Genomic DNA, 26,089 nt, shown 5'->3' with positions numbered 1-26,089 from the left:
CAGCTCACAGAAAGAAGCTGTCTTGGTAGGACTGAGCAGCAGCCTGAGGAAGCAGCCTTAGGCTGGGACATGCCTGGGGTGTGTGTGAGCCACCTTCCCTGCTTTGTGGTAATTCCATGTGTCAAGGCACGAGTGCTCACAGAGGGGATGCAAAATGAGTTTTCTCAGGGTTCAGCAGTGATCCAGCAACCAAAGGCTCCTGGGTTTCTCCTGGCAACGTTTTGTCCTTTAAACTGTTCCTTCTTGCTTTCCCTCGGGGCCGTGCTGTGAGTGTTTTCGTGCAGTTTGGTGCCAGTGAGCTTCACCCTCCTCCGCCTCTCTGCTGCGGATTCACAGGCCCTCCCAAAGCAGAGCTGGCAGGAATCCTCCCCCCACCCGTGTGTGTCCAACACGTGCCTCTGTTTGGGTGATGACACGTGCCCGTGTTTGCTGGTGGTGATGTAGCTGCTTGGTTCTCCAAGAGGATCTGTGGAGAAGGAGTGGTGCTTGCACTTGCCTCACCTCCACTTCTGGGTGCTTTAGCCCAACCTGAACTATTTTAGTGCGACGATCGAGAGAAGCAGCAATTGCTCATATGATGTGTCACACCATAAACTTCAGGAAAGTAATTCATTCCAACAGTGTAATTCTAGGACTCAGGAACCAAAAATATGGGCTATTACTCATCTTTGTATCTCATAAAACAGAATAACCTAAACCATTTATCTGTTTACATAGCAGAGGTTTAGGGAAAGCAAAGTGTTGAATGTCAAGAGCCACTGTTGCTACATACTCGGAGTGATTACTTGCTTTATCATTTATTTTTTTAATCTCTGTGCCAATATTGGCCAAGAATTCGAGTCAGGAGATAGGCATGATGCAGAAACAAAGAGCCCCTACTTGAAACTTGGGAGAGCAGAGCTGAATCACTGGCATGTCTTGAGTAGGCTGTGAGAGCTCAAATGTGTTTGTTTTATGATTACCCAACATCTACAGTATTTTCTCTGCTGAATGCTTTTTCCTTCTGCATGAATGAAATTTCCAGGTGCATGCACACACATCTACCCTGCACAGGAGGCCGTGTGTGTTAAATGTGTCGGGGCACATTTGGTCTTCACTTGCCTCGGTCTAATTCAGGAAGAACTCAAAATCAGGGATATTTAGCTAAGTCAGCCCCGGAGTAACTGCCTGCAGAGTTTGATCCCTGGATCAAGCTGTTGCTGGAACAAATCTGTGTTTTCCACCTTTGTTAGCTGTGCTGGGGGGTCTCTTGTACCTGATGCAGAGAGTCTTGAAGGGGGAAGGATAGCTCGGAGTCGGGGTGAGTCTGAAAGTAGCTTTGCTTGTTGGCTGGGATGGGTGGGGTGCCTGACCAAGTGTCTGTCAAAATCAAGGAGAAAATTTGTCCTTAAGGCATAGAAAGTTAATTCTTTGTGATGGTGAAAAGGTCCTCAAGTAGTCACATAGTTGGCTCTGTCTTCTGGGTTCCGATGGTTGCCCTGAACCAGCTGAGCTCAGCCTGGGCAGCAGATGTGGACATGTGTCATAATGTGCCCTTTTTTATTTTGATCCATAAATTGGGGGTGACTTACCACTATGAATAACAGGTTGTTGCTCCATATTGTTAACATTCCATGTTTTGTGCCTAGTGGAAAATATTATTTTTTATATTATTTATTATTTATTTTTGCAGAGATGGTGGTGTGCTGCCAGTGCACAGTGTGGTATTTCATGTTTCTGTAACCCATGAAATTGTCTGTCCTCACCAGAGTAACTTGTGTGGTTTGCTGTCAAAATAACCCTTGCCAGCCTCTGTGCTCAGTTTTATCTTATTAGATGAAATAATGTACTAATTTAAGTCTGTTTCCTTGGTGAATCCACCTGAGGGCTTGAAAAATGATGAAGTTGAGCTCTGATTTACCTGCTGTTTTATCTGATGACTAAATGATCTTTCTTTAATATGACTAGTCAGGAATGTGGCTTCCAGGTGTTTGTGGTCCTGATGCTGCCCCGAGCTTCACCCAGGCAGTTGTCTGTGTGTGGTGTTCAGCCATATCTCTTTATCAGGGGTTTGTCATCAGCGTGATCTTTTCATAGCAGAAATGTATCCAGCTCATAACACGCTCAGCAATATTGGCTTCTGGCTCTTAGGACAGACTATGAAGCCCTAATTCCTGTAGTTTTACTCTTCAGTTCCTCTGCTGATAAAACTTGACTTTGATTCAAGGCGTTCGAGTCAAAGGGTTGGGGTCTGTTTTTGTTGTCATGTTTCCAGACCGCGCTTTTTGTGGCTTTTGTTCTCGACAGGAAAACCAAAATGTTCACTAATTTACCCTTTGCTTTGCTTGCAGAAAAAATAAAGGTAAGGCCAGTCAGAGAGGGAGCTGTTATGTCCTTGATGTGTGCTTGGCACTTTCTCAGGCTGGGAAGGAGGCCAGATAAATTATTCCAAACCTATCTCCCTATGGTAAAACCCACCAGGCTGCAGAGCTGTGGGTTGTCAGGATGTAGTTGGCCAGGGTGGGAGGAGAGTTTGCTGGGAGTAGTTGGTCTGTTGGCTGTGAGGAGGGATGTTGTGCAAGCTGGAGATAAAACCCAAGCCCCAGAGGCTTCTCTCTAAGTTGAGGGTAAATAAAACTGAAGTTTTCCCAATATTTGTTATTCCTGCTCATTGTAGGACTACTAAGGTAATGCAGGAACTCCTCCAAGGCCAAATCCAGGCAGACAGCAAAGATCTGGGTGCAGCATTTTTGTCCTTCCCCCTGAGGAGGTAGATGTGGCATTTTCTGTGTGTTTTATTTGACCTGTACCCGTGCAAACAAGACTCTTTCACATCATGTAAAAATCAGTATCCTGCAGGAATACCAGACAGCTGTCACTTGGGTGACAACAGGCAGAGAGCTCTGAGGAAATGAGACGCCCAGGAGGAGGATTTTGTGGTGCCTGTTGTCGCTGAGCTTGGCAAAAGCTGTTCAGGTTTTTTTCTGATGCAAATGACCTGGAAGATGACCTGCAGCACCCAAATGAAATAAGAAATCTCAATGAATACATATCTATCTATAAACACCTTCCACTGGACCAGGTTGCTCCAACCTGCCCTTGGACACTTCCAGGGCAGCCACAGCTTCTCTGGGCAACCTGTGCCGGGGCCTCCCCACCCTCACAGGGAAGAGTTTCTTCCTAATCTCTAATTTGAATTTACACTCTCAGACTGAAACCATTCCCCCTTATCCTGTCACTCCATGCACTTGTCCAAAGTCCCTGTCCAGCTCTCTTCAGAGAGAGAGAGAGAAAAAGAGGGAAAAAAAAACGTGCCACAAGAGTGGTTACCAAAATTATTTTGTTTTTCATAGTATGTTTTTCTCCTGCTTAATCATGCAAAGCTAATGCTTGACTATAGTCTAAGAAAATTGTCGTGGAAGCACATCATCTCAAGTTGCATATTCAAAGCCAGGAAAAGCTAAAAATGGCACTTAAAACCTGTAAACACTAGCTTGGAGGCTTTCTGAGTAAACAGCTAAAAGAAGTGCCCAGTGTTTGGTGTGCAAAGTGCTTGTGTGTAGATAGTGGGATTGTTTCCTCTGCTTTGTTACTTGTTTCCTTGCTGTAATTTTTGACTGTCATTGGACAAGGAAATAAAGGTCTGGTCAGTGGGGTTGGAAAAACATCTCTTTCTCTGACCTGTGCAGTTGTGCTTGAAACCGTGGTGTGTCAGCCGAGATGGACATCCTTTAAATTTCATTATTTTGAGGTTGTTTATACAAGGTTAAAGCAATAAATCACCCATATGACTGCTAACAGTCCCCCCACCCCCTGGTTTTTTTTCCTTAGGTGGCAGTGAAAGTCATTGACAAGAAAAGAGCCAAAAAGGACACCTATGTCACCAAGAACCTGCGACGGGAAGGGCAGATCCAGCAGATGATCCGCCACCCAAACATTGCTCAGCTGCTGGATATCCTGGAGACCGAAAACAGCTACTACCTTGTCATGGAGCTGTGCCCTGGGGGCAACTTGATGCACAAGATTTACGAGAAGAAGAGGCTCGAGGAGCACGAGGCGCGCAAATACATCCGGCAGCTCATCCTGGCGGTGGAACATCTCCACCGGGCAGGGGTGGTCCACAGGTAACCCTAAAGACCCTCCCTGGTGAGGGGAGCGATATTTTGGCCTTTTTTTTTGTATTGTCTTCACTTCCTCGTGAAAACATATTCCTGAGAGCTTTTTGGCTGCTCTTCACAGAGTTATTTAGATGCTTGTGTTTTAGACACGAGAAGGTATCTGCAGAAAGCACCTTAGCAAGTGTGTGGCTTCAAGTGGGCACACAGGAGACCTGCTGACTCCATGTCCAAGAGATGATCCTTGTGGGTCCCTTCCAGCTCAGGATATTCTGTGGTTCTGTGTCCATAGAGATAACCTGTGCATCCCAAAAGTAAAGGCCCTTTCCCTGCAAGCACTTGTTTTGCCTCTTCAGAGCTCTGGACCAGCGTGAGCTGGTGAATCATTTTGCTGTTTCTTTGAGAAGGTGGTTGTGGCTGTTGTTTTCCTGGTGGAAATACAGCGGTGTGGGGAGTTGGAAGATCACCTGGGCTCCAGGGGAAACAGGACTCATCCAAGAGGAGCCTGTGGAGGGCTGATGAATCAGGAGTAGCTGCCTCTGAAGTTCCTGAGCAAGCAGCAAGTGGAAGAGGCTGGGAGAGTGCAGGTGCAGGTATCACACGTGGTGCCTTTCTCCACTTAGTGCTCTTGGCTGCTATGGAGACAGGAGGGTGGTGGGCTGGATGGACCTTTGGTCCGAGCCAGTATATCTCCTCTCCTGTTCTTAGGTGTATTTATAGGGCACTGTGCTAAGAAGGAGGCTCTGCTTTCTAAATTTGGGCCAGCTGGTGTTAAGTCTAGACTCCCACACAGTTCCCATATGATGCTGAGCAAGTTGTGTAGGCCCCATCCTCTTAGGTTATGTAGGCAGGTTGTAGGAGCCAGACATCTGAATGCTTTTGAGGATCTGGGTCTTCATTTCCTTGGCTTTGCTGACTGTGTGGAGGATGGAGGGCTGTGCTCAGGGCCACTGTGCAGGCAGCTCCTCCAGCTGTGCCCAGCTGTGTGCTGAGCTGTGCAGCGTGGGTGCATCTGGCTTGGTGGAACTCCACATGCTCTGAAACCTGCTTTTTTTTTGTCTGGAGTCTTTGTCTATATTCCCTGTGATCCATCAGAGATAAGGTGCTATGTGCTATGTGCAGCCCAGGAGTGCTGAGGTCTTATCTCGAGCTAAATTTCAGGTACCCCTGTAATATAAACATTTGAGCAGCCACCAGGTCCATTCTGCAGGTTGTCTATGAGCCACAAGACTGCTGATCTCTTTAAATTATTAACCCCACAGTTTGGGGCATGGACAAGGAAGGAAATCTGTTTATTGCTTTAAGGGATCAATTGCTATCTGGTATTGAGAGAGAGAGATGAAGGAAATGAAGTTTCTGAGATGAGCAGAGGAAAACACGTCAGGAGCAGATGAACATGTTCAGCTTTTAACAGCAGGACTGAGTTCAGCAGCAGCAGTTCCTCTCCCTGAAAAATTTGTAGTGGCCAAGGCACTTAAGGGGGGTTGGTAGGCTTGGCTTTGATTCCTTTTTCTTACAGAGAGGATTCAAACCCACATTTTGTACAAAAATAGCTTGTTCCCTAAGTACATGCTGGAATCAACAGGCTGTTGTGGTGGGAAGGAAGGCAAGGCTTTGGGGCCCAAGGAGCCTGAGTTCCCATGCGGATGCTGCAGGTTTGGCCCTCACCCCTTCCCTCCCTGCTGTCTCTGAACAGCACAGCTCCCAGACCCTGGAGGGTGAGGGATATGAGTGAGCAGGGGGAGGAAGCAGCTCTGAGAGCTCTGCCATGCTCTGCTGTGTCTGGCAGCTGAGCTCTGCCCGCCCAGCCCTGTGGCACTGGTTTAATCCTTGCCCCAAAGGCAGCCACTCCATCCACTCTGGTTCTCAGCTCACAGCACAGAGCTGCTTCTTGGGAGCCTTCCACATGGTGAATGAGCAGGTCTAATTCTGCCTAAACTGATAAAATTTGACAGAATCACAGGCAATGTATCTGCAAGTATTTTCTCTGGCTTAACCCGTTCGATGTCTTGACCTGTTCTGCAAACCAAGCGTGTAGAGCAGTGTAGAGACGCAGGAGAAGCTCTGGTGGCGTGATCCAGATTTATTCTCCTGGCTCTCTGCAAGCAAGAGAGGAAGAAAGATTAATAATTACCCCAGGAGCTGTCCTTCAGCATCTCAGGCTTCTGACTGTGGCAGCTCTAAAAACAGACCACTCAACCAGCTACTGAAGAGTGGGGGGGAAAAAACAGTGATTCATTCTGTCCCTGGATGAAATGGCAGTGTTGTTGTTTATATTTTTAAAGCAGGTAAAAATACCAGCACTTTCATGTGCTTGGTGATCTGTGGGTGTTTGCATTCGCTGCGTGGGGAACAAACCTGGGCCAGAACTCGGGGCTGGTGTTTGTCTCTCCATATGATTTCACCATTCACTTTTTCACACTGAAAAGTGTTCCCTGGCTGTTTTGTTGCAAAAAGGTCATTAGGTTTGTCTGCATGATTCAGGGAATAATAGAGACGACTTACTCTGTTCTGTAACTTAGGATGGAAAAAACACCCAGATGAAATAAGTTGCATATAATTTGCTTACATTATTCCATGAATATTACTCAGAAAGCTTCATGGCTTGCAGTCTTGGCATGGCAGAAAAGCACTCTGATCTCTGGTCTTTGAACAAGTCCAGGGATCCAGAATTCAATGGAAATGCTTCTGTTAAGAGGCACTGATGTGCAAAAAGCCTAAAATTAAAGAACTTTAGGAAACCTCATTTTATTTAGAGATGTAAAAGTACCTCCAAACTCATGTTTGGCTGTATAGATGTGTTTAAAATTATAAATATTCATGTGCTAAGATGGATGAAGAAGTTCCTGAGTGCAGAAGCTGCATCTTTGGTGAGGGCTGTCCAGGGCTGAGAACTCCTTGGCTGCTTGCTGAAAGCAAAATGCCACAAGTCTATATATAATTTCATGTAATCATTTGTGTTTCGTTCCCTCTATCAGGAGGGTTGGCTGGTTGCTAAAAATATACTTGCAACAAGCTCAGCTGTGAATCAGGTAGGAATATTTATCTTTCCCTCTGACAGAGGAAAACAAACCCAAATGGCAGGATCTGGTAAAGCTTTCTCTTGGCAGAGGGTGTTTACACAGCCCTTCACGCTGTCAAAAAGCAGGATGAACAATAAGCCCTTAGGGAGCATAAGGACAGCAGAGAAAATGAAGTGAAAGCCTTGGTGCTTGCCACTGCATCCCACAGGAAATTCTCAACAACCCTTTTAAAGTCATTTTAACAAAACTCAATCCCATTCAGTACAATTACTGTCAGAATGTCAAAGAAAGGAATTTAACAATGTATTGGTGGCAAAGATAGCTTTCTGTGTTCCCCCTTTTTTCTGTCCTCCTGGCAGCATATTTGTACCTTCCACTGCCATTTGGTGATTAAAAGGAGATCAGGAGCTTGGAAGACACAAAAAAGGCCCTGAGGTTTTGAGCAGAGTAAGGTGATGCCATACAATCCAGATGCTCAGGGTGGCACAGGATTCCTGCTCTGGTACCTGCTCCTTTGACATATTGGCTTTGATAACTTCCATCCTATTAATTTTAAGTGCCAGATGCTGATGCAATATTTATGACAGATCCTGCACCACAGAACAAACTCCTCTTTTGAAGTGCAGAGCTGGTTTCTCTTTCTATTTTATGTCAGATTTCAAAATTACCTTTGGGCATTCTCTTGGAGTGCTCTGATGTAAACAAACTAAACATCATTTTAGTGAAGACAATAGACCGAATCCCTCTTTTACAGAGGCAGACACATGGAATTCAGGGATGTTACTGACAGAAGAATTGGGTTCAATAAGTGGTATTTTGATAACAAACCGTTTGAAATGTATATTGACATATAAATAAATAAATTTGAACCCAAATCTTACCTCTGGCTCCTGCACAGGGCTGCAGAATGGGCTTGTGGGTTGCTAGTTAAGGAGTGATTTTTTTTTTTTTTTTTTTTGCGGTGCTGTTGTGATTAAAAATAAGATGCAGGAGACTGCAGCCAACAACTTCTGCTTTGCAGCTGCTTGCTGGTAAAACCTTCCTTCTCATCCTTCCTCCCCCAGACAAGAAATAAAGTGTGAAATGTAAAACTCCTATTTGCAGCCTGCTGCCTGCCATGGCACAGAATATAAACTGCTTTTGGGACTACACTTGTGTTCCTCACTGGAGGCACTGGCTGGAGTTGAGGTTTCCAAAGTGGTCTGAGAAGCTCTAAGCAAAGCCAGGGATGAATCAGCCCCATCAACAAACTCCCAAATGAACTTATCCCATAAAGATTGTGTATTTTCAGACCCAGGGAATGTTACCTCTTTGCTGACAGCTTCACAGGCTGCAAAGGCATAAATATCTGCTGATTCTCCACACTGTGGGAATGCATTGAGTGTCTTCATTATTCCTAGATTTCACTAACTTGTGCCATAGTGAGACATTCTCAGCATCATGGAACTAACCCCTCAGGAAAAGGTAACGTTTCTTTGGTCCTCTTTTTTTTGAGGAGCTGTGACAGCAAGGAACAAGATCAGATTTACTTCAAGGAGGGAACTTGAAAGTGTCCAGAGTTGCTGCTTTGTTTGGATGTTAACATGATCTCATTGGAATGGACAAAGTCCCAAAAGTGGAGCCCTGAATTTCAGGCCCTGTATTACAAAGGGTTTAAAAAATAAAAGCAAACTAAGACAGCCAATGAAGGGTCTGGAGCACAAGTCTTATGAGCAACTCAGATAAGCCTCTCTTTGTAAAAGATAATTAAATTTTCTCTTTAGGTTGTATCAAGGAGTAAAAGCCTCGTGTCCTGGCTCCCGGTGTCACTCCATAAAACAGTGCTTTCATATTGGGATTGACAAAAAATATGGGGCATATGGACTATTAGATCAGTTACCACTCACTGGCAAATCTACTGAGAATAGACAGATGGGTAAACATCTTTAACCAGGGCTGACTGCACTCTATACTGGGCTGATATTTACATTGCTATTTTTTCCTCTAATAGCTTTAAAATGCCCTGTAATATTTACCTTTTTTTTTAATTTATTTTTTTTAACCTTGAATGCTTTTTTGAATATCTTGTCTCGTGTTCCTGACTAGTCCTCCTGTCTCTCAGTTGTTACTCTGATTACCTGCATGTCTTTTCTCCTCAACTTACAGCTTTCATCTTTCCATTCCCTTGTCTTTAAAGTCTTCTTCACTGATGTTTAATATACTCAGAGCTTCCAAATGGTCTTTGTCCTTGCTTTGAGACACTGCAATGTGTGACCCAAAGCTCCACGTGCTTCTCTTGATTTCAGTTTAAGTTTGGAGAAGGTCCTTGTGGTCACACTGGTAAAGTGAGTGTCGTCCTACCTCCAAGTCCTCTTCTGCCTCAGTTTTATTTGAAACATAGCATGAGCATGAAATGAAATGGAGAGGAGCAGTTCAGGAAAGGCTTGGAGTAGCTCATGGCTATTTCTTTCCTTCACAGATCCCTTCTTGTGGAAGTACTTAGCTGGGCTTGGTTGGTTTACTTGTCTTATTTTATTAAGCCTTATATCTTCATCTGGAGTACAGGCATCCTTCATCACTCCCTTTGCCTCACAGAGGCAAAATACCATGGATATCACTGACTTCCCATCATTACAGCTGATGGCTTTATCATCCAGGTTTTTCCGGAGCGTGCTGGGAGAAGCATCACTGCTGTGGATATCTCAGAAATATTTCATGTCTGGGAGGGGGGAAAAACTCCTGTGACAGAGATGTAGACTCTGTTTTTACCAGTACCAGTGCTGACTACCCCTGTGAAGAGTTTGGATGCTTCACCCTCAGAGCAGGTTGATTCTTCTCTCCCGTGTAGGCAAGGGCAGGGGACGGACATTTGACCCCTCACATCCCTGCAGAGGAAAGTTCATTCCTTCCAGTGGCCTTTGGTTGTGAAGAGCAAGGAGAAAGCGACCTCCCGTTCCAAAAACACGTGTTTGAAAGGTTTCCAGTCTGTGAGGTTTCTGCAAACTTTCTCAGTGTGTGAGAAGTCTGAAGAGCCTGCTTAATTGCAGGATGTACTGACAAACGTTTCTAAATGTTTCTAAAGTCGTTTTTGTGCCTGAAGAATAGGTGTGAAGCCGTGTGTGAAAGCTCTGTTAATTCTGGAGAGGGTGCACGGGGCTTTCTGCTTTGAATGTGGAACTGTGTGTGCTGCTTTCATTATGCAAGTTATTATACATGAGCCTTGTAAATACACTGATGAGAGCAAGGGAAAGCTGCTTCATTATTTTGGAGACTCACTCAAAATATTTTCTTTCTTTCAGAGACTTGAAGATAGAAAATCTGTTGCTGGATGAAGACAACAATATCAAGCTCATTGGTATGAAACCACTTTGGCAATTCCAGTAATTAAAATTGTTAGTTTTATGAAGAGAGGTTTTTTGAGACTTCATAATCCTCCATGTGACAATTGCTAATGTTGCTGCAGAGAGGAGCTGGGAGAGTATAGATAGCAATCAAGCTGTTCCTGACAGCATCTCCTGAAAAAAATGATCCAAATAATTCAGCTTTAACTGGGTATGGGCATAATCTTGCATCTTTAAACCACAGTTTTCATATTCAGCTTGGGAACTTTGTAGAGAATTCAAGAATTGACACCACAGAAGTAATTTATTTTATTATCCTGATCATTTCATATTTGCTAAGGGTTGGATCCTGCCCCCGTATGCATATGCTTCCTCTGAAGTCAGTGGGAGTTGAGCACATTTTTAGCAGCTGGCAAAATTTGGTCCTATATTTATATTTGTTAAATTTGCTTCCAGCACCCAGTGCGAAATTGGTTCGGAGGGCTGTTAAAAAATAAAAAAGATCAGCGATAGAGTCTTGGTTTGTGTTTAGGTATCAGCTGTACGTGGGGCTCGATTCATTCAAGCTGTGCAGACATTTTAGATTAATCATTGGTGGGTACAGTCTCTCACTGCCTTGCATAACTCCCATTAATGTTAATGTGGGCATTGAAAAGAAAATCTTCCCTTCATAAAATAAGCGCCCAACATCTGTTTATATTTATTTCCATGCCTACACTTTTGCCTGCAGCAGAGTCTGTGGCTGCAGACTTCAGAACTCAACCGACTTCCTTCAAAAGGTTTTGTGGACTGAAAAGTGATGAAAAACACTTGGCATTCGGGTCAAGTGGACACTCACTGACATAAAAAGCACGTGCATCTCCAGACAAATGAGAGGAGGATGGTTGATGAAATCTGAAATATTCAAAGTTTACTGGGAGAATTCAGTTTTTGAAAATGCTGCTCTGACTTTCGGTGATTATCCTGTAGCAAATCAGCCGAATCTGGGAAAATAACAGCAGAGAGAACTCTGCATTACCTCAGCCATGGGTCAAGAGGAGACTGAGATGTTGCCATGAATCATTCACCAGTAATGGTGGATACCACCCATTATCTTGATTTAGCAGATAAGTGAGACCAGATGGCTTGCAACAGTGCTGTGTGAGCATCTGATGGATTTAAAGAACTTCTGCAGCTTCCCTGTTATTGGGTGTTTGGTTACACAACAATATGTGAACTTGACATCCAGAGCAAGACCTAATCAGATGATACATGCACAGTTAAAACTCCTGTGCCAAAAAGAATGTACTTCACAACTGTTCCTGCAGTTTCATTGGCTTTGGTTGCATGGAAAGGTCTCCCTGCAGTGGGTGGTGTGGGAAGAATAGAGAAAAGAGATGGTTTGATCTTCTGTGGCCTCACTGAAGTTGAAATAGATTGTCCTCAGGTCTGCAGCCTGATGTTTTTAAGCAAAGCAGATTGCACACAGTATGTATTTTAAAACAAAGCAATTAAATCCCACCATCCAACTGGGTATGTTGTAGCAAAACAAAGGTAGTAGTAAATCTGCTGTAAGTAAAACCAGATTTAACACTGCAGCCAGCTCATGCTGTATCTCACCAGCAACGCTGGTTCTTGTAATAGCTGTGAAATGAAGAAAACCCACCATAAAGAGAGAAGAAAAGGTGAAATGAAGATTTGAAAGGTGCCAGGGGGTGACATTCAAAGTCCCTGCTTTTTCATGCATTTCAGTGGGAACTGAATGCCTCAAGTCCCTTTCTTCACCCAGCTGCTCAATGGCACCTGGATTTTGTTACTCTTTTTAGCTGTGTGACAAGGTAGTTTATGATGTGCTCTTACATATTCTTCTTAGAAAAGTTCCCTTTAAGAGGACTTATTCTTAGCAATCTGTTAATCAGACTGAAGAACATCAGGACTGGGAATGTTGGAAATGATTCACTTCTCTTCATCTCCCACCTCGTGCTGTGAAAAGCCACTCGCAGGCCACGCGAAGTCCTTGGTGTCCTGCTGGGGCACCTGTGACACTCAGCTCTGCTGGTCCATCTTGTCCAGGAGCTTCTGTCTAACAGCTCTTTCCCTGTTCTGGCTGCCACAGCTCCAGAGATGGCTGTGTATCCATGGATTACTGCTGATTTCCTGGAGGCGTTGCAGAGGAGTCGTGCGACGCGATACTCCGATAGCACGAACAGTGGGGGTGGGGGAGTTTCCATGTCATAATATTTACTTTGGAAAACCAAGGGTGGCCTTTGATCTGAATTCTGTAATTAGCTGGGCTTATTGAAAGGGAGCCCAAGGCAGAGGCAGGAATGGCAGTGGAATTACCAACGCTGGTGGTCACACCGTCCTTACCAAGCTCAGCAGCGCATCCTCAATAAAAAACACACTGTGATCACGATGTGCTGCCACAGTGTTAATAACAATATTCTCATTTCCAGGGCTATGAAATCCCTGTCCTCAAGATGCATTTGTTGGCACACATTCTGCATTTCAGCAGGCACTAGGGAGAAAAAAAGGTATGGCAGCTCAGATGAATGAGCTGTAGGGAGTGAATAAGATGTTTATAATTGAAGAGAAGGTGTTTATAAAAGAAGAGAATGAAAACCTCCACTGCCACTGATGAGGAGATGCTGATTTACACCATTTCAGAATGCAGCCCTTATGTACTTTGATTGCAAGACATTATAGTATAGAGAAGTAATATGGAGGGGGTATGACACTCTAGGGTAAAGACCAGCAATGGTGCTGTGTGGAGATATCATTTCTAGGAGTCTTTAAATGTATTTTACAGTTGACATAACTCATCTCGGGCCACAGCTAATGAATATGTTAATTAAGTTAATGGAGCCTCAATAGTATTTAGAAAAGCCCCAGGGATAATACATATCTAACAGAGGTGATTAAGCAGTGTCCAGAGACAATTGTTTTCCATCAGAGGCAAGGAAATTGTCTTGATTCCCCCTTCAGTGTTGACAGTGTTCTCCAGGAAAGCCCCTTGAGCCTCTTTACGTGTGAAATATGGTGATTCCTGTGTTCCCTGTGCTTGTCTGGCTCTCAGAGATGCAGCCAGTCGAGTGGAAAGCGCTGTGCTATCATTTGGGCACTCCAGCTCACACAGGCAGCCTGATAATTGCCTTTTTTTTTTTTTTTGGTAAGCATTTTTATATTTTTGCCTGGTTTTGTAAGGGAATAAGGCTTATGTGTCTGCCCTTTAATACCCTGAGGATTCCTGACTGATTTCCCCTTCCCTGCTAGCTCTCCTAATTGCTTTCTCCCAAGCCAACCGTGGCTGCCCCTGGGCAGGGTGGGTTTGCCCTCCCCTGGCTGCAGGTTGCCACCATCCACATCTGCCACCAGTGTGACCCTGATTCCTTTCCTTGCTTAGTGGTTATATTTTTAAGATCCTTCCCTAAGCCCAGCTCAGCCTGCAGAGCAGACAAGGGGAGATTTTGGGAACACCCTTCCCGGCGCCAGCCTGGTCTTGGGCTGCCTGAGAGCACTTGGGAAGCCTCAGCCTCCTCCTGCTGAGAGGCTCCCTCTGGTCTCCGGTGCCAGCCTGTGCCAGTCCCTTGTTGTTACTGCCAGCAAAAGAGTGGCAGATACTCCCAGAAATGCAACAATTCAAGGCAGAAGTCAGGGAGGGGGCAGCCAAGTCAAGACATTCCCCTTCTTGCTCCAGGACCTCCCTGTGTTATCTCAGAGCTGGAGCGCTGCCTCTCCACCCGTCGGAGCTCGTGCCTTGCCCAGAAAGTCATCCCCCCCCTTGCATCTGATGGCTCATTGACACGATTTAGAGGGAATGTTGAGGGAGTCCCACTTAAACTTGGCCTCTCCATAACATCCTGCAGCAGTGTGGAAGCCACAGCAGCCCTTGGTGGCCCTCTGCAAATCAGTGCCCGGGCCGAGCTCAGCTCTGGCTGTTGCCATCCAGTTCCCAGTGAAATGGAGTTGCTTTGTGTCTGAAGTTGATGACTGTGCATATTCTAAGACTTTTTTTTTCCTGTTTGTGGAAATCTCTGGTTATTTAGCACCTCGTAGAAACCAATTACATGAAATTTTTGCATGTGGATGAATTTTTGTTTTTCCTCGGGCAGTCCATTCCTTGGCTTTTGGAAAGAAAAAACGTTCTTTCTTTTTCACTTGTGTTCTAGGGCGGTCTGACTGTGGCTGTCTTTCATAACTCTGTCTCTGTGCCTTTCACAGACTTTGGATTGAGCAACTGTGCAGGCATCCTGGGTTATTCTGATCCCTTCAGCACCCAGTGTGGGAGCCCAGCATATGCAGCCCCTGAACTTCTGGCAAGGAAGAAATACGGGCCCAAAATAGACGTTTGGTCCATGTGAGTTACTTCTCTACTTTATAATTGTCACTGCAACGAGCAGGGACACCTTCAACTCCATCAGGGTGCTCAGAGCCCCATCTGACCTCACCTTGAGCGTTTCCAGAGATGGGGCATCAATAATGTAATAGTGTCAGGCCTTTAAGATGAAGTACAGTCTCTAAACACTAAGAATAAGGGTTTTTTCGTTGTTCCTGATCACTTTGGTTTCCTTTTCTCCCTGTTTTCTCCTAGTGGGGTGAACATGTATGCCATGTTGACTGGAACGCTGCCCTTTACCGTGGAGCCGTTCAGCTTGAGAGCCTTATACCAGAAGATGGTGGACAAAGAGATGAACCCTTTTCCCACCCAGCTCTCTTCAGGTAATCAAAGGAGTGTGTGGGACCTGATCAGATCCAGCTGGTCAGAGCCATTGCATGGAATGATTGTGGCTCCTGCTGCCAGTGTGTTGTGTTAATTGGGAAAAACACTTCCTTTCATTTTAGCCTCCGAAAGAACTGCAGGAGTTGCTGTAGTAGAACTCATTTTGCTCTGACTTCTGTATGGCAGCTGAAGAAACACCAAGTTGTGCTGAGTGTGAGAGAAGGGACAAACCTGTGGAATTCTGTGAAACTGCTTTTGTAGAGTAGTTGATCAGTTTTGCACTCTCAGATTTTAGTGTATGGATGGACAAACAGATTATTTTGGAGCAGCAGATTCCTGGGCATTACCATGACTAGGTTTGAGTGATAAACTGCCTCAAATGACCTCACATTAATTATGGAGTAGTAACAACATGCTCTCAGAAAGCTATTTTGGGACAGTGACCTGGGACAACCTTTATGTGTTCACAAAATGCAAAATTGTTGATGTGTTAGTATTAGAAATATTAATTCCTGCTTCAGAGCCGTGTCACTAGGCAACAGAATCATTTTTCAGCTTGTAGCAAGACCACTGTCAGCATTTGGAACGAGCTCTGTTTGGCAGTTGGGTTTTGTTTTCGTGTGCCAAATTGGTGGTTCGTGGAGAGCTTCTGTCTCCTTCCCTGGCAGCCTGTTTGCAAAGGACGTTCAGTAAAATGAAAAGATTGCAAGTGCAAAAAGGGCAGCTGAGGAAGGAAACCATTGTTACAGGGTGTGAGAGAAAGCCCTTGGGAGTTGTGTCACAAGATGAATTCTCCAAGCACAGATTTACCTGTGGAAGAAGTGGGGAGGGAAGGGTTTTATCACCTGGGTTTTATCCCTGTGTAACCTGTTGTTCCTTGTTCACTCAGCTCCTGTATGAAGGACCCTTTTCCTGCCAGCAGTTCATATTGTGGCATGTTGTAAAGTGGAGGGTTTATAAGTGAGCTGGGATGCTGCAGGTTTCTGTTTGGGGTTTTTGTTTGTTTGGGGGTTTCTGTTTGGTTTTTGTTTGGTTGGGTTTTGTTGGTGTTGGTTTTGTTTGTTTGCTTTTTGCTGTCTGTTTGGCGCAATTAGAGTGTTTGGAATTTCCACTCTGGACACTTCCCGTTAGGATTCAGTTGCACAAAATGGCTGTTTTAAGGCTCTAGCACATGCTTTAAAGCCCCACTGAATAAATTAAAAGAAAGATTACACTGACTGGTTCCTGCTGCACTTGTCTAGATGCCAGGTCCCGCGTCATTTGCAAAATTACCTTTGCATTCAGGGACTTGCATGGTATGGTCAACATATTCCAAGTTTGGCAAAAAATTTACTTCCTAGACTGAGGTAAATTATTTTACCAATAAAGAGCAGTTATATGATGGCTGTGGAGTGTCTTTGAACCAATGGACTGTTTCCCTAATCATTGTTTTCTTCCCATTCTCTTTTAAGTGGGACATTTTACTAACTTCACTGGGACAACTCAAGGCTGAACCACCCAGGAAAAGGCCTGTGGAAGGTGGAAGGCAAACACTGGGTAGCAAAAAAAGATAACGTTACTTTTCACAGGCTTCACTTTACTGTTTCATTCAGCCTCCCCTTTTTAATGGAAGTGAGATTTTCTCACCAATGCCTCTCTGTAGCATTTGTGGAGCTCACTGGACACTGGTCTCCAGGGAAAGCAGTATTTTGTTTATCCTGTGAGAACTTGGAGAGATGATGGCAAATTAATGGACTAGATTTAAGCATGTTAACCTTTCCTCACTGGGAACAAAGGTACACATCAGTTCCTGATCTGAGCCAGTGGCCTCGCACGTTCACTGACATGGCACACTCTGATTTAAGATGACATTTGTTCCTGCCACCATTAAGCATTGGGTCAGTGGGTAGAAACTCTGCTTCTCTGCTCTGTGAATTGTAGTGGTCGTTAACCTCTTGGGTTTATGGACCTTTTGCTTTAATCAGGTTTTATTTTTCCATAAAATTCATATATAGAGAGTTTTTACAGGAGTCTGTTTGGCTTGTTCAGTACATTGTCTTTCAATGTTTTTTTTCACAGTTACTGAACATGCAGACCCATCATGTAATAGTCAGTCTTATCACTAAGCAATAAAACACTTTTTTGTGTAAGTTAGAGTATTGGGTGACCGTGAGCACCCAAAGCAACCTGTGTAGCAACAGGGGAAGTTTGGAGTTACTGTTTGATTTTTCCCACTTAGGAAACCACAACAACACAGCTACCTGGTTACTGATTTTAGGTGAGCAGAGGTCATTTGCTCAGGAGGTTGGTATTCACCCTGCACACATTCCTTTCCTTCCCTCTTCCGTATGCTCATGTTCTTCCTTCTGGAACAGAGGAATTAAGTGGAGATGAGAAGAAAAGCTGTTGTTTATTCATGCCCGTGGTTTGGAGGAAGCATTTCATTAGGTGGGGCTTGTGGAATGACCTTGCTGCATTTTCTCCAGAGATATTTTTAGGCCATACCTGCATACCCAGTTACAACCAGGCACAGCCTCCCAGAGGGAACGAGACAGTGAGCTGGTTTCACTCATGACGGGGAACATGTTTGCTCATGTTTGCTCCCTGGGGCACTAATTTTGTCATCCCACAGCTATGTGGCTGACCTGGGAAAGGCTTCTCTCCTCCTTGTACCATCTGACAGCTCAAATCAGCCAAAGCCAGCACAGTTACTCATCTCCACCGTGTTTCCTGGGTCCAGGGAGCCTCCGGGGGGATCTTCTCTCCGGAATTAGTTTCTCCCAGTCTGAATCTGTTATCTGTGGTGCTTCACAAGCTTCATTTAATTAGCCTGCCTGTTGGCAGGGGTGGGGGTGGTGGTGAAGTAAGATATTTAAGGAGACATCAGGTGATTTGGGGGCTGAGTGTGGTGGTGGTGGTGAAGGAGGAGGGTGTTGGCTTGGGAAGGGGTGATTTGTTTTGCTCTGAGCCCATGGGATGTGTGTGGTTTCTAACACAGAGATAAGGGAACTACTGGAGCGAGAGATGAAGTGGAAGAACAAGGGGTTTGTTGTTTGCTGTAATGGGGATTTCCGTGCCCAGGAGGATGAGGAGGGGGCACTCCGGCACGCAGGGAACAGCTTCCAGCAAGTTTATGAACTTGGATGTAGACTTTTCCTGCTACTTTTCTGGAACATTGTTGTTGTAGGAAAATAGCAAAAATGTTGGGTAGTATTTGAATGCCCCTGAAAGCTAAAGGTTCAGCACCTGAAACCAAAATGAAAATTAATTTTGCTGTACTCTTAATTGGGCTGAAACCTTCTGCAACTGATTGTGGGCTGGATGGAAGCCAGGAGAGAATTTCTCCTCATAATGTCAAAGGGAGCCAAATTTGCCATGTCTTCCTTCCCAGCTCTGCATCCTTTCCCTTCCCCTCCACTCCCCCTGGTCCATCTCCTCCTGCTTTAAACACAGTGATTTCTCTCTGACCCTGCTCCAGCCTCTTGCTCTCACAAGGAAATCAAGTGTTGTCTCACCTGCTCCAAAACTTCAAACGAGCTCTGAGACAAAAAACCTTTTTCTCCTCTCCTTTATGACTCCATAAATCATTGTGACTATAAATCACTGTTTATTTTACTTACTAATGCCTTATCAGTACTTCCATTTTCCCAAGGACATCAGAGCACACTGTAAGGAAAACATTGCTTTTTAGTACACTCTTGGCCAGGCTACACACCTGTAGTAACTGCACTACTGTATAAGTCATAAAGCAGATGGCATAGCTATTGTTTGGGGTTTTTCCTTGCTTTCTTCCCAGCTGCCATAAACTTCCTACGATCTCTGCTGGAGCCAGACCCTGCAAAGAGACCAAACATCCAGCAGGCCCTGGCAAATCGATGGCTCAACGAGAATTACCCCGGAAGAGCACCACCAAATGTCACCTATCCAAACAGGTACTGCCTGGAAGGGAGGAGAAGGCCTGCCAGGGTGTCTGTACATCATGTATGTGAAAATGTGAACAGCTCTGGAGCTTCAGTTCCACTCCTGTGACACCATCCCAGTGCTTTTTCTGGGATTGCTTTTGTGACTCCATCATGAAAGTTGTTAGGATTGAGTAAAGTGTTGCTTGGAATGGTCAAAAGCAATACCTTAAATTAGAAGCTGGCATACAGTGTATTATTTGCAGGGTGGTCTGGGGTGCAGATCATGGGATTAATTGGCTCCAGACATGGGAATGGGGATGTGTGATGGGCAGTTTCTGATCTTCTTGTAATTCAGTAAAATCCAAGCTACTTTCCCCACAGAGGCTCTGCCTATTTGTGCTATATCCACAAGGTTCTGTGGTTTAAGTGAAAAGAAAGGTCAGAGTTAAGTGATCTTACCTTGTTGTTCATCTTGAACCTTGCTGAATACATGACTAAATGCAAGAAGAGAACAAATCTCACGGTCAGTGAAACATCGACCCAGGGAAAAAGAAAAAGAAGGAAAGATACTTGTGGTTCACTTTGGCGTTAGAAATAATCTTGTTTGACTTTAAACATGTGCAGAGCTGCCACATGAGCCAGCCAGGCAAGGCTCTCCTTGCAGTCAGTGCAGAGAAACAAGGGCGCTCTTTACATAAGGATTCATCTGTCTTCTCTTTGATTCTGCCTTAGGATGACTCTGTGCCCAGGAGACACCAGTTCCTCTCCAGTGACTGTAAATGGAGCCTCAGGCAACTCACTTGGAAATACAAGTCTGTGTTTGATCAGATAAAACCTCCTTGCTCTATCAAAGCCCTCCAGTTGTGCCTCATACACAGCCCAGTACCTGCAGCAGGTCAGGCAACACTGAGGCAAAGACAGCAAATTAAAGCCTAATTTTGGTGCTTAAAATTTGATAGTGCTCCAAAATTTCTGTCCTGACTTCAGTAAGAGGAGAGTCCCTCAGTGAAGATCATAATTTCCCCACACTCAGTTGTTACAAACCAGATGTAGTGTTTGCCTGGAGGTGTGATGACTTTTACCTGAACATGCTGTCCTCCGCCCAAAAAGGATTTGGTGTTCACCAGCCAGGCCATCTCTTTGCGTCTTTGACCTGAGGAGAATCACAGGTTTTGCACCCTCAAAGTTTGTGTTGGATGGGTGTTGAGCAGCTTGGATGCCAGGGGACATCACCAGGGCCATCCACTGAAACGGGGAGGGCACGTGTGGGGCCTGCGATGCCCAGACCTTCGTGGACAGAATGTAAAGGTGACCCCCACAAAGAATTGTTTCACGAGGAATGAGAGCAGGCAGAGCCCTTCTTTTGACATTCCTGCTGCAAATTTAAGAGCAGCTGGGTTAATTTGCCTAGTGTGGTGTTCAGCAAAAGGAGATCTGAGTGTCTGTCGTGCACTGGACTGTGCTGAGTGTGGTACATGTGAACGTTGTGTGGTAAAGAAAGGGAAAACAAGTGTAAACTGAATGAGTCATTAAGCTAATGAAATCACTGTCATAATGAGCCCAATCAATCCACTAAATGTGGCATCTGTTAAGTCAATGTAAGTGTAACAGAGACCTGGAGGGGTAATTTAATTCTCTGTCTGTTTGAGTCTTAGCTGCAGAAAAGAGGAAGAAATACAGAAGTAAGGCTTGAATGTGCTTTCACAATTCTTTTGCATTTGTAGGTGTGTTTTCACGCCTCTATTTTTAATTCCTGGTTTGCATTTGTCAGGCTTTTGTGAGGTTGTGGGTCCCTTCCAGAGTTTACTTATTGGTGCAGTGAGGTGGGCAACTTCTTCCCTTCTTTCTTTCTCATTACACTGATTTTCCCATCCTTTTGTCAGAAATTAAGAGGGAAGTAGATACTCCTTCTATCTGAACCCAGATTTCATTTGAAGCTGTAAAGGATAAAAGCCACAGAGATTCTTTCACTTCATTTTTTTGGTAATAATATTGCTTTAGTTTCATTAGTTGATGCCCCAAGCTTGACCTACCTAGACTTTGTCATACTGGAGCTTAATGGGGGAAATAATCTGTAAAGTTTGAAATACTTTAATATGTGGCCTGACTCCTTTTGAGTTTGCCTCAGGAAGTACCACTGAAGTCAGCTTCGATGGAATTTCTCCAAGTTTTCCTTAGTGTGCAGATATGGATAAGGTGTGTTGAAACAGTGTGCGAAAAATCCACTGCTGAATTTGCAAATAATCAGTTCCTCTTAATCAACACAGAAGAAGCTGTGTTACGTTCTTGCACTATTCTGGGCATAACACCCATTGTTCCAAAGACAGGAACGTGGTAGGAAAGGGAAGAACATGGAGATAAGGTGGAAGAACGGCAAAAACTGCATTTTCAGGAGAATATTCTCCCAGGCTTTTTATAAGCTTGCTTTTGTTAAAGAAATTCCCTGGAGGCAAGCAAAAATTTCCCGTTTTGCTGAGCACTTCAAGTGGAAATTGCTTGAATTTCTTTTGCTGTACAGATGTCTCAACGTGCAATGGCCAAGATAAGTTTTGCTTTTGAACTTGAAAAAAACCCAACCCCAAGCATTTCTTTGGGGGCAGAAAGACTGTTAATAAGCAAGGGGAACAAAGGGAAAGAGTTGTTTGAGATTTTCCAGACTGGGGGTTTTTTTCTGTTAAACGCTGTTTTACATCTTGTTTAAGTGCTGCAGATCAGACACAGGCTGCTGTCTGGGCATTCCTCACAGCACAGGTGCACAGGGCAGGAGTGGGAAAGCTGGGAGTGATCCTTTGGGAGGGGGAAGGCAGCTGGCAAAAATGCCCACAGCCTAAGTTCCCCCACTGTGCCTTAGCCAGATACTAGGCTTTATATTAGGAGCAAGGAATATCCTTTAGAAATCAAGTGAAACCCAGCATTTCTTTGGAGATGGATGGGAGTTGACAGGTACATCTGGGAATCTGGCCAGCACACTTAGAGGCCTAAATAGGAGCAGTGTTCTTTGGAAAATCTGGTTTTAACTTAGACCGAGATGATGCTTTGCCATTTCCACTCCATTTCTCGCCTTGGCTGAGCCTGTTACAGACTCTATAGAAGAGCAGATACATAAACATGGCTTGGATGCGTGCTTTTAACTGACAGGGGTATAACAGCAGTGTTACCACTCTGAGACCTGCTGCAATAACCCTGCACATCCCCCTTTTCCAGCAGGAAATTCCCTCTCTTACTCAGAGCACGGATATTGTGCGACAGGTAAGGCGTGAAGCTGAATGCCAGGGTTGTTTGATTGCAAGGAGAGGGACTTTTCAGGGAGCCATCTGGGTTGGAGTTGACCTCTTTTCCTTCAAAATCAATTGGATACCGTGATTCTGTGATAATCTTGATGGTCCTCACTGGTCGGGTGTAGGGTAACAAACGGCACATCCTGAGCACCACGGTGCCCTTTCATACCAGGGATGGACACGGTGGGCAGAGTCCTGTTTGTTCAGCTATCACAGCTTCCTGCAATGCCAGTGGTTCCCAAAAAGCCTGTCCTTTTAATGGGAAGAGAGAGATAATCACTCCCACGTCCCTGAGCCCCTCAGGCTGTGCCTGGTCCCCCCTCGAGGCTCCATCGCCTCTGAGGCTCCGTCACCGGCAGGATGGTTCCAATGCCAGGATGGTTCCAACACCAGGACGGCTCCAGCGCGGTGCTCTGCCTCTCTCCCCGTGCAGGATTCACCTGGAGGACCTCAGCCAGAGTGTGCTGCTCCACATGACTGAGAAGCTGGGCTACAAGAACAGCGATGTCATCAACACCGTGCTCTCCAACAGGGCCAGCCACACGCTCGCCATCTACTTCCTGCTCAATAAGAAGCTGGAGCGTTACCTGGCCAGCCTGAGGGTGAGCCCTGCTTCTTTCTGGTTCTCTACACGAGTGGCTGATCAGGGGGGAAAAAAGGCCCGAAAGTTTCCCTGCTTCCTGGGAAACCCAAGGCTTCACCCGAGTTTTGGGGTGGGGATTTTTTTCCTTATTTTGTAGCACGAAGGGGAAGTATTCCCCAAATTATTAACATTATTCCAAGTAAAAATTCCCCAGGTTGCAAAGGTAATTGCTGATAGGCTTTGTGTCTCCCTGTTTCCATAGGAGATCCCCTCCTGCAGGGCAGTTACCCTGCAGGAAGCAAACTGTTGCCATGCAGAGCCTTACGTGTCCATTGTAATTCTGTGATTGTGATGTGCTGTGTCCCTGTGTCAGCATAGTTCTGTTGCTTGAAATATCAATAACACCGTGTAACTTGATTCAGGAGATCAGGAGGAAGCTTAAGAGCTTATTAAGGTTTTATTTAGCATTTAAGTGAAAACTTAGCTGAAAGTTTGACGTGATCTGACCTCCTGCTGACCTTCCTGGCCCCTGAGTATGTCCTGGGCCTTCCAGTTTGACAACAGCTTCTTAATTTTTTATCTTTCTCAGTTCTTTTCACGAGAATGTTTTCTTGATGATGCCACCAGTGGCATTTAAAATGTGGTGGATCAAAATCATCAGCTCTGTAAGTTGATGCTCCTCCACTGAATGCCAAGAGTGGATACAGTACATTAAGCAATAACTGAACATTAATTTTCTCTAATTGTCCCACATATTTTACTTTTCTGTGCTTTTCTCTCCACAGAAGGCTGAAGGCCAGGACAATGTTTTCCACAAGAACCAGCTCTACCAGATAGAAAAATACAAGGCAAATAAAGACTCCTATGAGGTAAAGCTCAACAAAGCTTGTTAAAGTGCTTTGAAAACATATTGAATTTGAGCATCCTTGGTGATTGCGATCAAGGTGATGGATTTGTGGACCTGTGGAGAAAAATAAAGACCCATGGTCATTCCTGTGCAGGACAAATAATTCCCTCAATTCCTTTTCAAAGGAACAAATAGCAACCCTCTAGAGTAGAAGTGTAAAGGTGACTTTGAGTTTTTTTGAAGAAATTAAAAGGTTTTAAGGCTCTGTTCAGCAAAATAATGTGAACTTAATCATAGGGCTCCATAGTTTCATTCTGAGGTGCAAGTTGCTGGTGTTATAACATCAGAACTGTGTCTTCTTGAGACTCTCCTTGAGTCTTAAGACCTTGGTGGTGTAGGGCAGAGAACTCTGGTCTCCAGCCTTTCTGCCTGTGAGTGGAGAAGGTATTTTTTATTAAACCATGGCTGGATTTTTCTTCCCTGGCTGATTCTTTGCCAAGCACTAAAATTACAAGAGTAATCTGAGCTGTGCAAGTCTTCCCTGCCAACACAAAGAGCAGCATTCTTGAGGAGTCTGCCTGCTTCAAAAGCTGCTCCTCAGCTCTGGATTGATGATCTAATTGCAGGGGCAGATTTGTGTCGTGGCTGGGTTTGTTTGTCACAAAGACTCCTTGCAAGACAAGCTGAGCTGCAAGCCATGGAAATAGCAGGGCAAAGTACTTACTCTTTTCTTACATCAATCAAAACCATCTTATTTAAAATGTATCGGTAGTGGGTAGACTCAATGAATATAATAGTTCACAATGCTCTGACAGCTTATTCAAGCTGTTGCAGAGCAGCCTTTCCCTGGAAACACAGGCAGGTACCGGGATGCTGCATGGAGCATCTCGCTGCTCCCTGGGCTGGCTTCCTCCTGCTGCTGGTGCCACTTCTCTGTGCCAGGGATGGCTCTGCCAGCCATCCAGGAATGAGCTCATGGCTTCTGTGCACTGACCCTGTGCAGGGGAGGCTGCAGCAGGGCCTGCCTGGAGCCGATGTTTGAGTTCCCTAAGGATAACTGGAAACCAACGGCAGTGCTGGTATTTGGCCCCAGTTTGGTTTGTGGGCATGCTTAGGGATAAAACTCCTTCCAAAGCCTCTCCTGCACTCAGAGTTAGTCCCAGGGTAGCTATTTAGAGGATGAGGGGGTGTCATGTCTTTCTTGAAATAGTCATCAGGATGTACTCACAGTGCAGACTCTGCAATAATAATAACACAGTCTGTTCTCTTTCTGCATGGGCACAGCTGAGGATAGAAGTGTTCAGGGCCAGCTTGGACAGGGCTTGGAGCAACCTGGTCTAGTGGAAAGTGTCCCTTCCCATGGCAGGGGGTGGCACTGGATGATCTTTAAGGTCCCTTCCAACCCAAACCAGTGATTGTACAATGTTTTCTATTGCTTCAGCTATATTTCCATGAGTGGATTATGTGATTCTTACTGTACCAGGACAAGTGGAGCTGCACAGGGAGGGTAATGCAGGTGCTGGGCTGCTACTGCCATTTATATCTAAGGTAGAAACTCCCCTAGAATGCCTTCATGTGGGTGAGAACACAGCCCTGGCAGTGCCCAGCTCATGCCACTGGGATCAGTGGGTACCACCAGCACTCAGGGGCAGGGGATTTGTAAGCTCAGGAAGTTTCATGAGCTAGAGAGAGAGAGTCCCTTTATCCCTCCCTGCCATTGCCAGAGTGGGAACTGGGAGGCACTGGTCCCCTGGCAGGCACTGCACAAGAGCAGAGCTGTGTGTTGCCATGGGAATAGCAGGGAGAGGGATGGGAGGGATGGTCAGCAACGGCTCCCGCTGAGGACTCTTTTATCCACCTCACTCCAGGGGTGTGAAATAAGGACTTGGCCCCAGGCAGGGGCTGCCAGCAGCTGGGGCAGGCAGGGGGCATGGGGGCAATGGTCATGCCAAGCCCCTGTTCTCCATTAGGGTTTTTTGGGGTGCTAGGAGCTGCTGGCAGTGCCAAGGAACCAGGCTGTTGCAGGCTGGTTTCACTGGAGCGCTCAGCATGGACAGGGAGGAGGGAGGCAGGCAGGAGTCTGTGTCTCTCTCTCCATCTCTCTTTTAGTGGGAGAGGTCTCAGGGGATGAGTGGCTGTCCCTCCAGAGCACCCAGGGGAGCAGGCAGGGGGTACCTGCCTCCCCCAGGGCAGCTGGGGGGCTCAGACACGGGGAATGTGCAGTTTTTAGGAGCTTGTGTCACTGCCCTATCACCATTTCAGACATGGCCAAGGCAAACACCCTTTATCTGTCTTTCAAATTCATTGCTGGGACTAAGGGTAGGTTTGAGGGTCGAGGTCAGGACAGGAAATAGCAGAGGATGA

The 26,089-nt window shown here is 45.4% G+C and overlaps 1 protein-coding gene across 1 annotated transcript in view; it reads left to right on the top strand.

Moving 5' to 3' along the window:
• HUNK (hormonally up-regulated Neu-associated kinase) overlaps positions 1 to 26,089 on the top strand; it is a 45,574-nt gene that overhangs the window by 12,730 nt on the left and 6,755 nt on the right. Inside the window, exons 2-8 of the mRNA XM_027660037.1 lie at positions 3,811 to 4,103; positions 10,396 to 10,451; positions 14,638 to 14,773; positions 15,008 to 15,135; positions 18,912 to 19,047; positions 22,729 to 22,897; positions 23,664 to 23,747. Coding sequence (XP_027515838.1) covers positions 3,811 to 4,103; positions 10,396 to 10,451; positions 14,638 to 14,773; positions 15,008 to 15,135; positions 18,912 to 19,047; positions 22,729 to 22,897; positions 23,664 to 23,747 — 1,002 coding nt within the window. The remainder of the gene's footprint in view (positions 1 to 3,810; positions 4,104 to 10,395; positions 10,452 to 14,637; positions 14,774 to 15,007; positions 15,136 to 18,911; positions 19,048 to 22,728; positions 22,898 to 23,663; positions 23,748 to 26,089) is intronic.

The sequence above is a fragment of the Corapipo altera genome, unplaced genomic scaffold, assembly GCF_003945725.1.
Source record: "Corapipo altera isolate COAL_440 unplaced genomic scaffold, ASM394572v1 74, whole genome shotgun sequence".
NCBI classification, from domain to species: domain Eukaryota; kingdom Metazoa; phylum Chordata; class Aves; order Passeriformes; family Pipridae; genus Corapipo; species Corapipo altera.
Note: the sequence above shows the minus strand (reverse complement) of the source record. Positions and strands in the feature narration are given on the sequence as shown.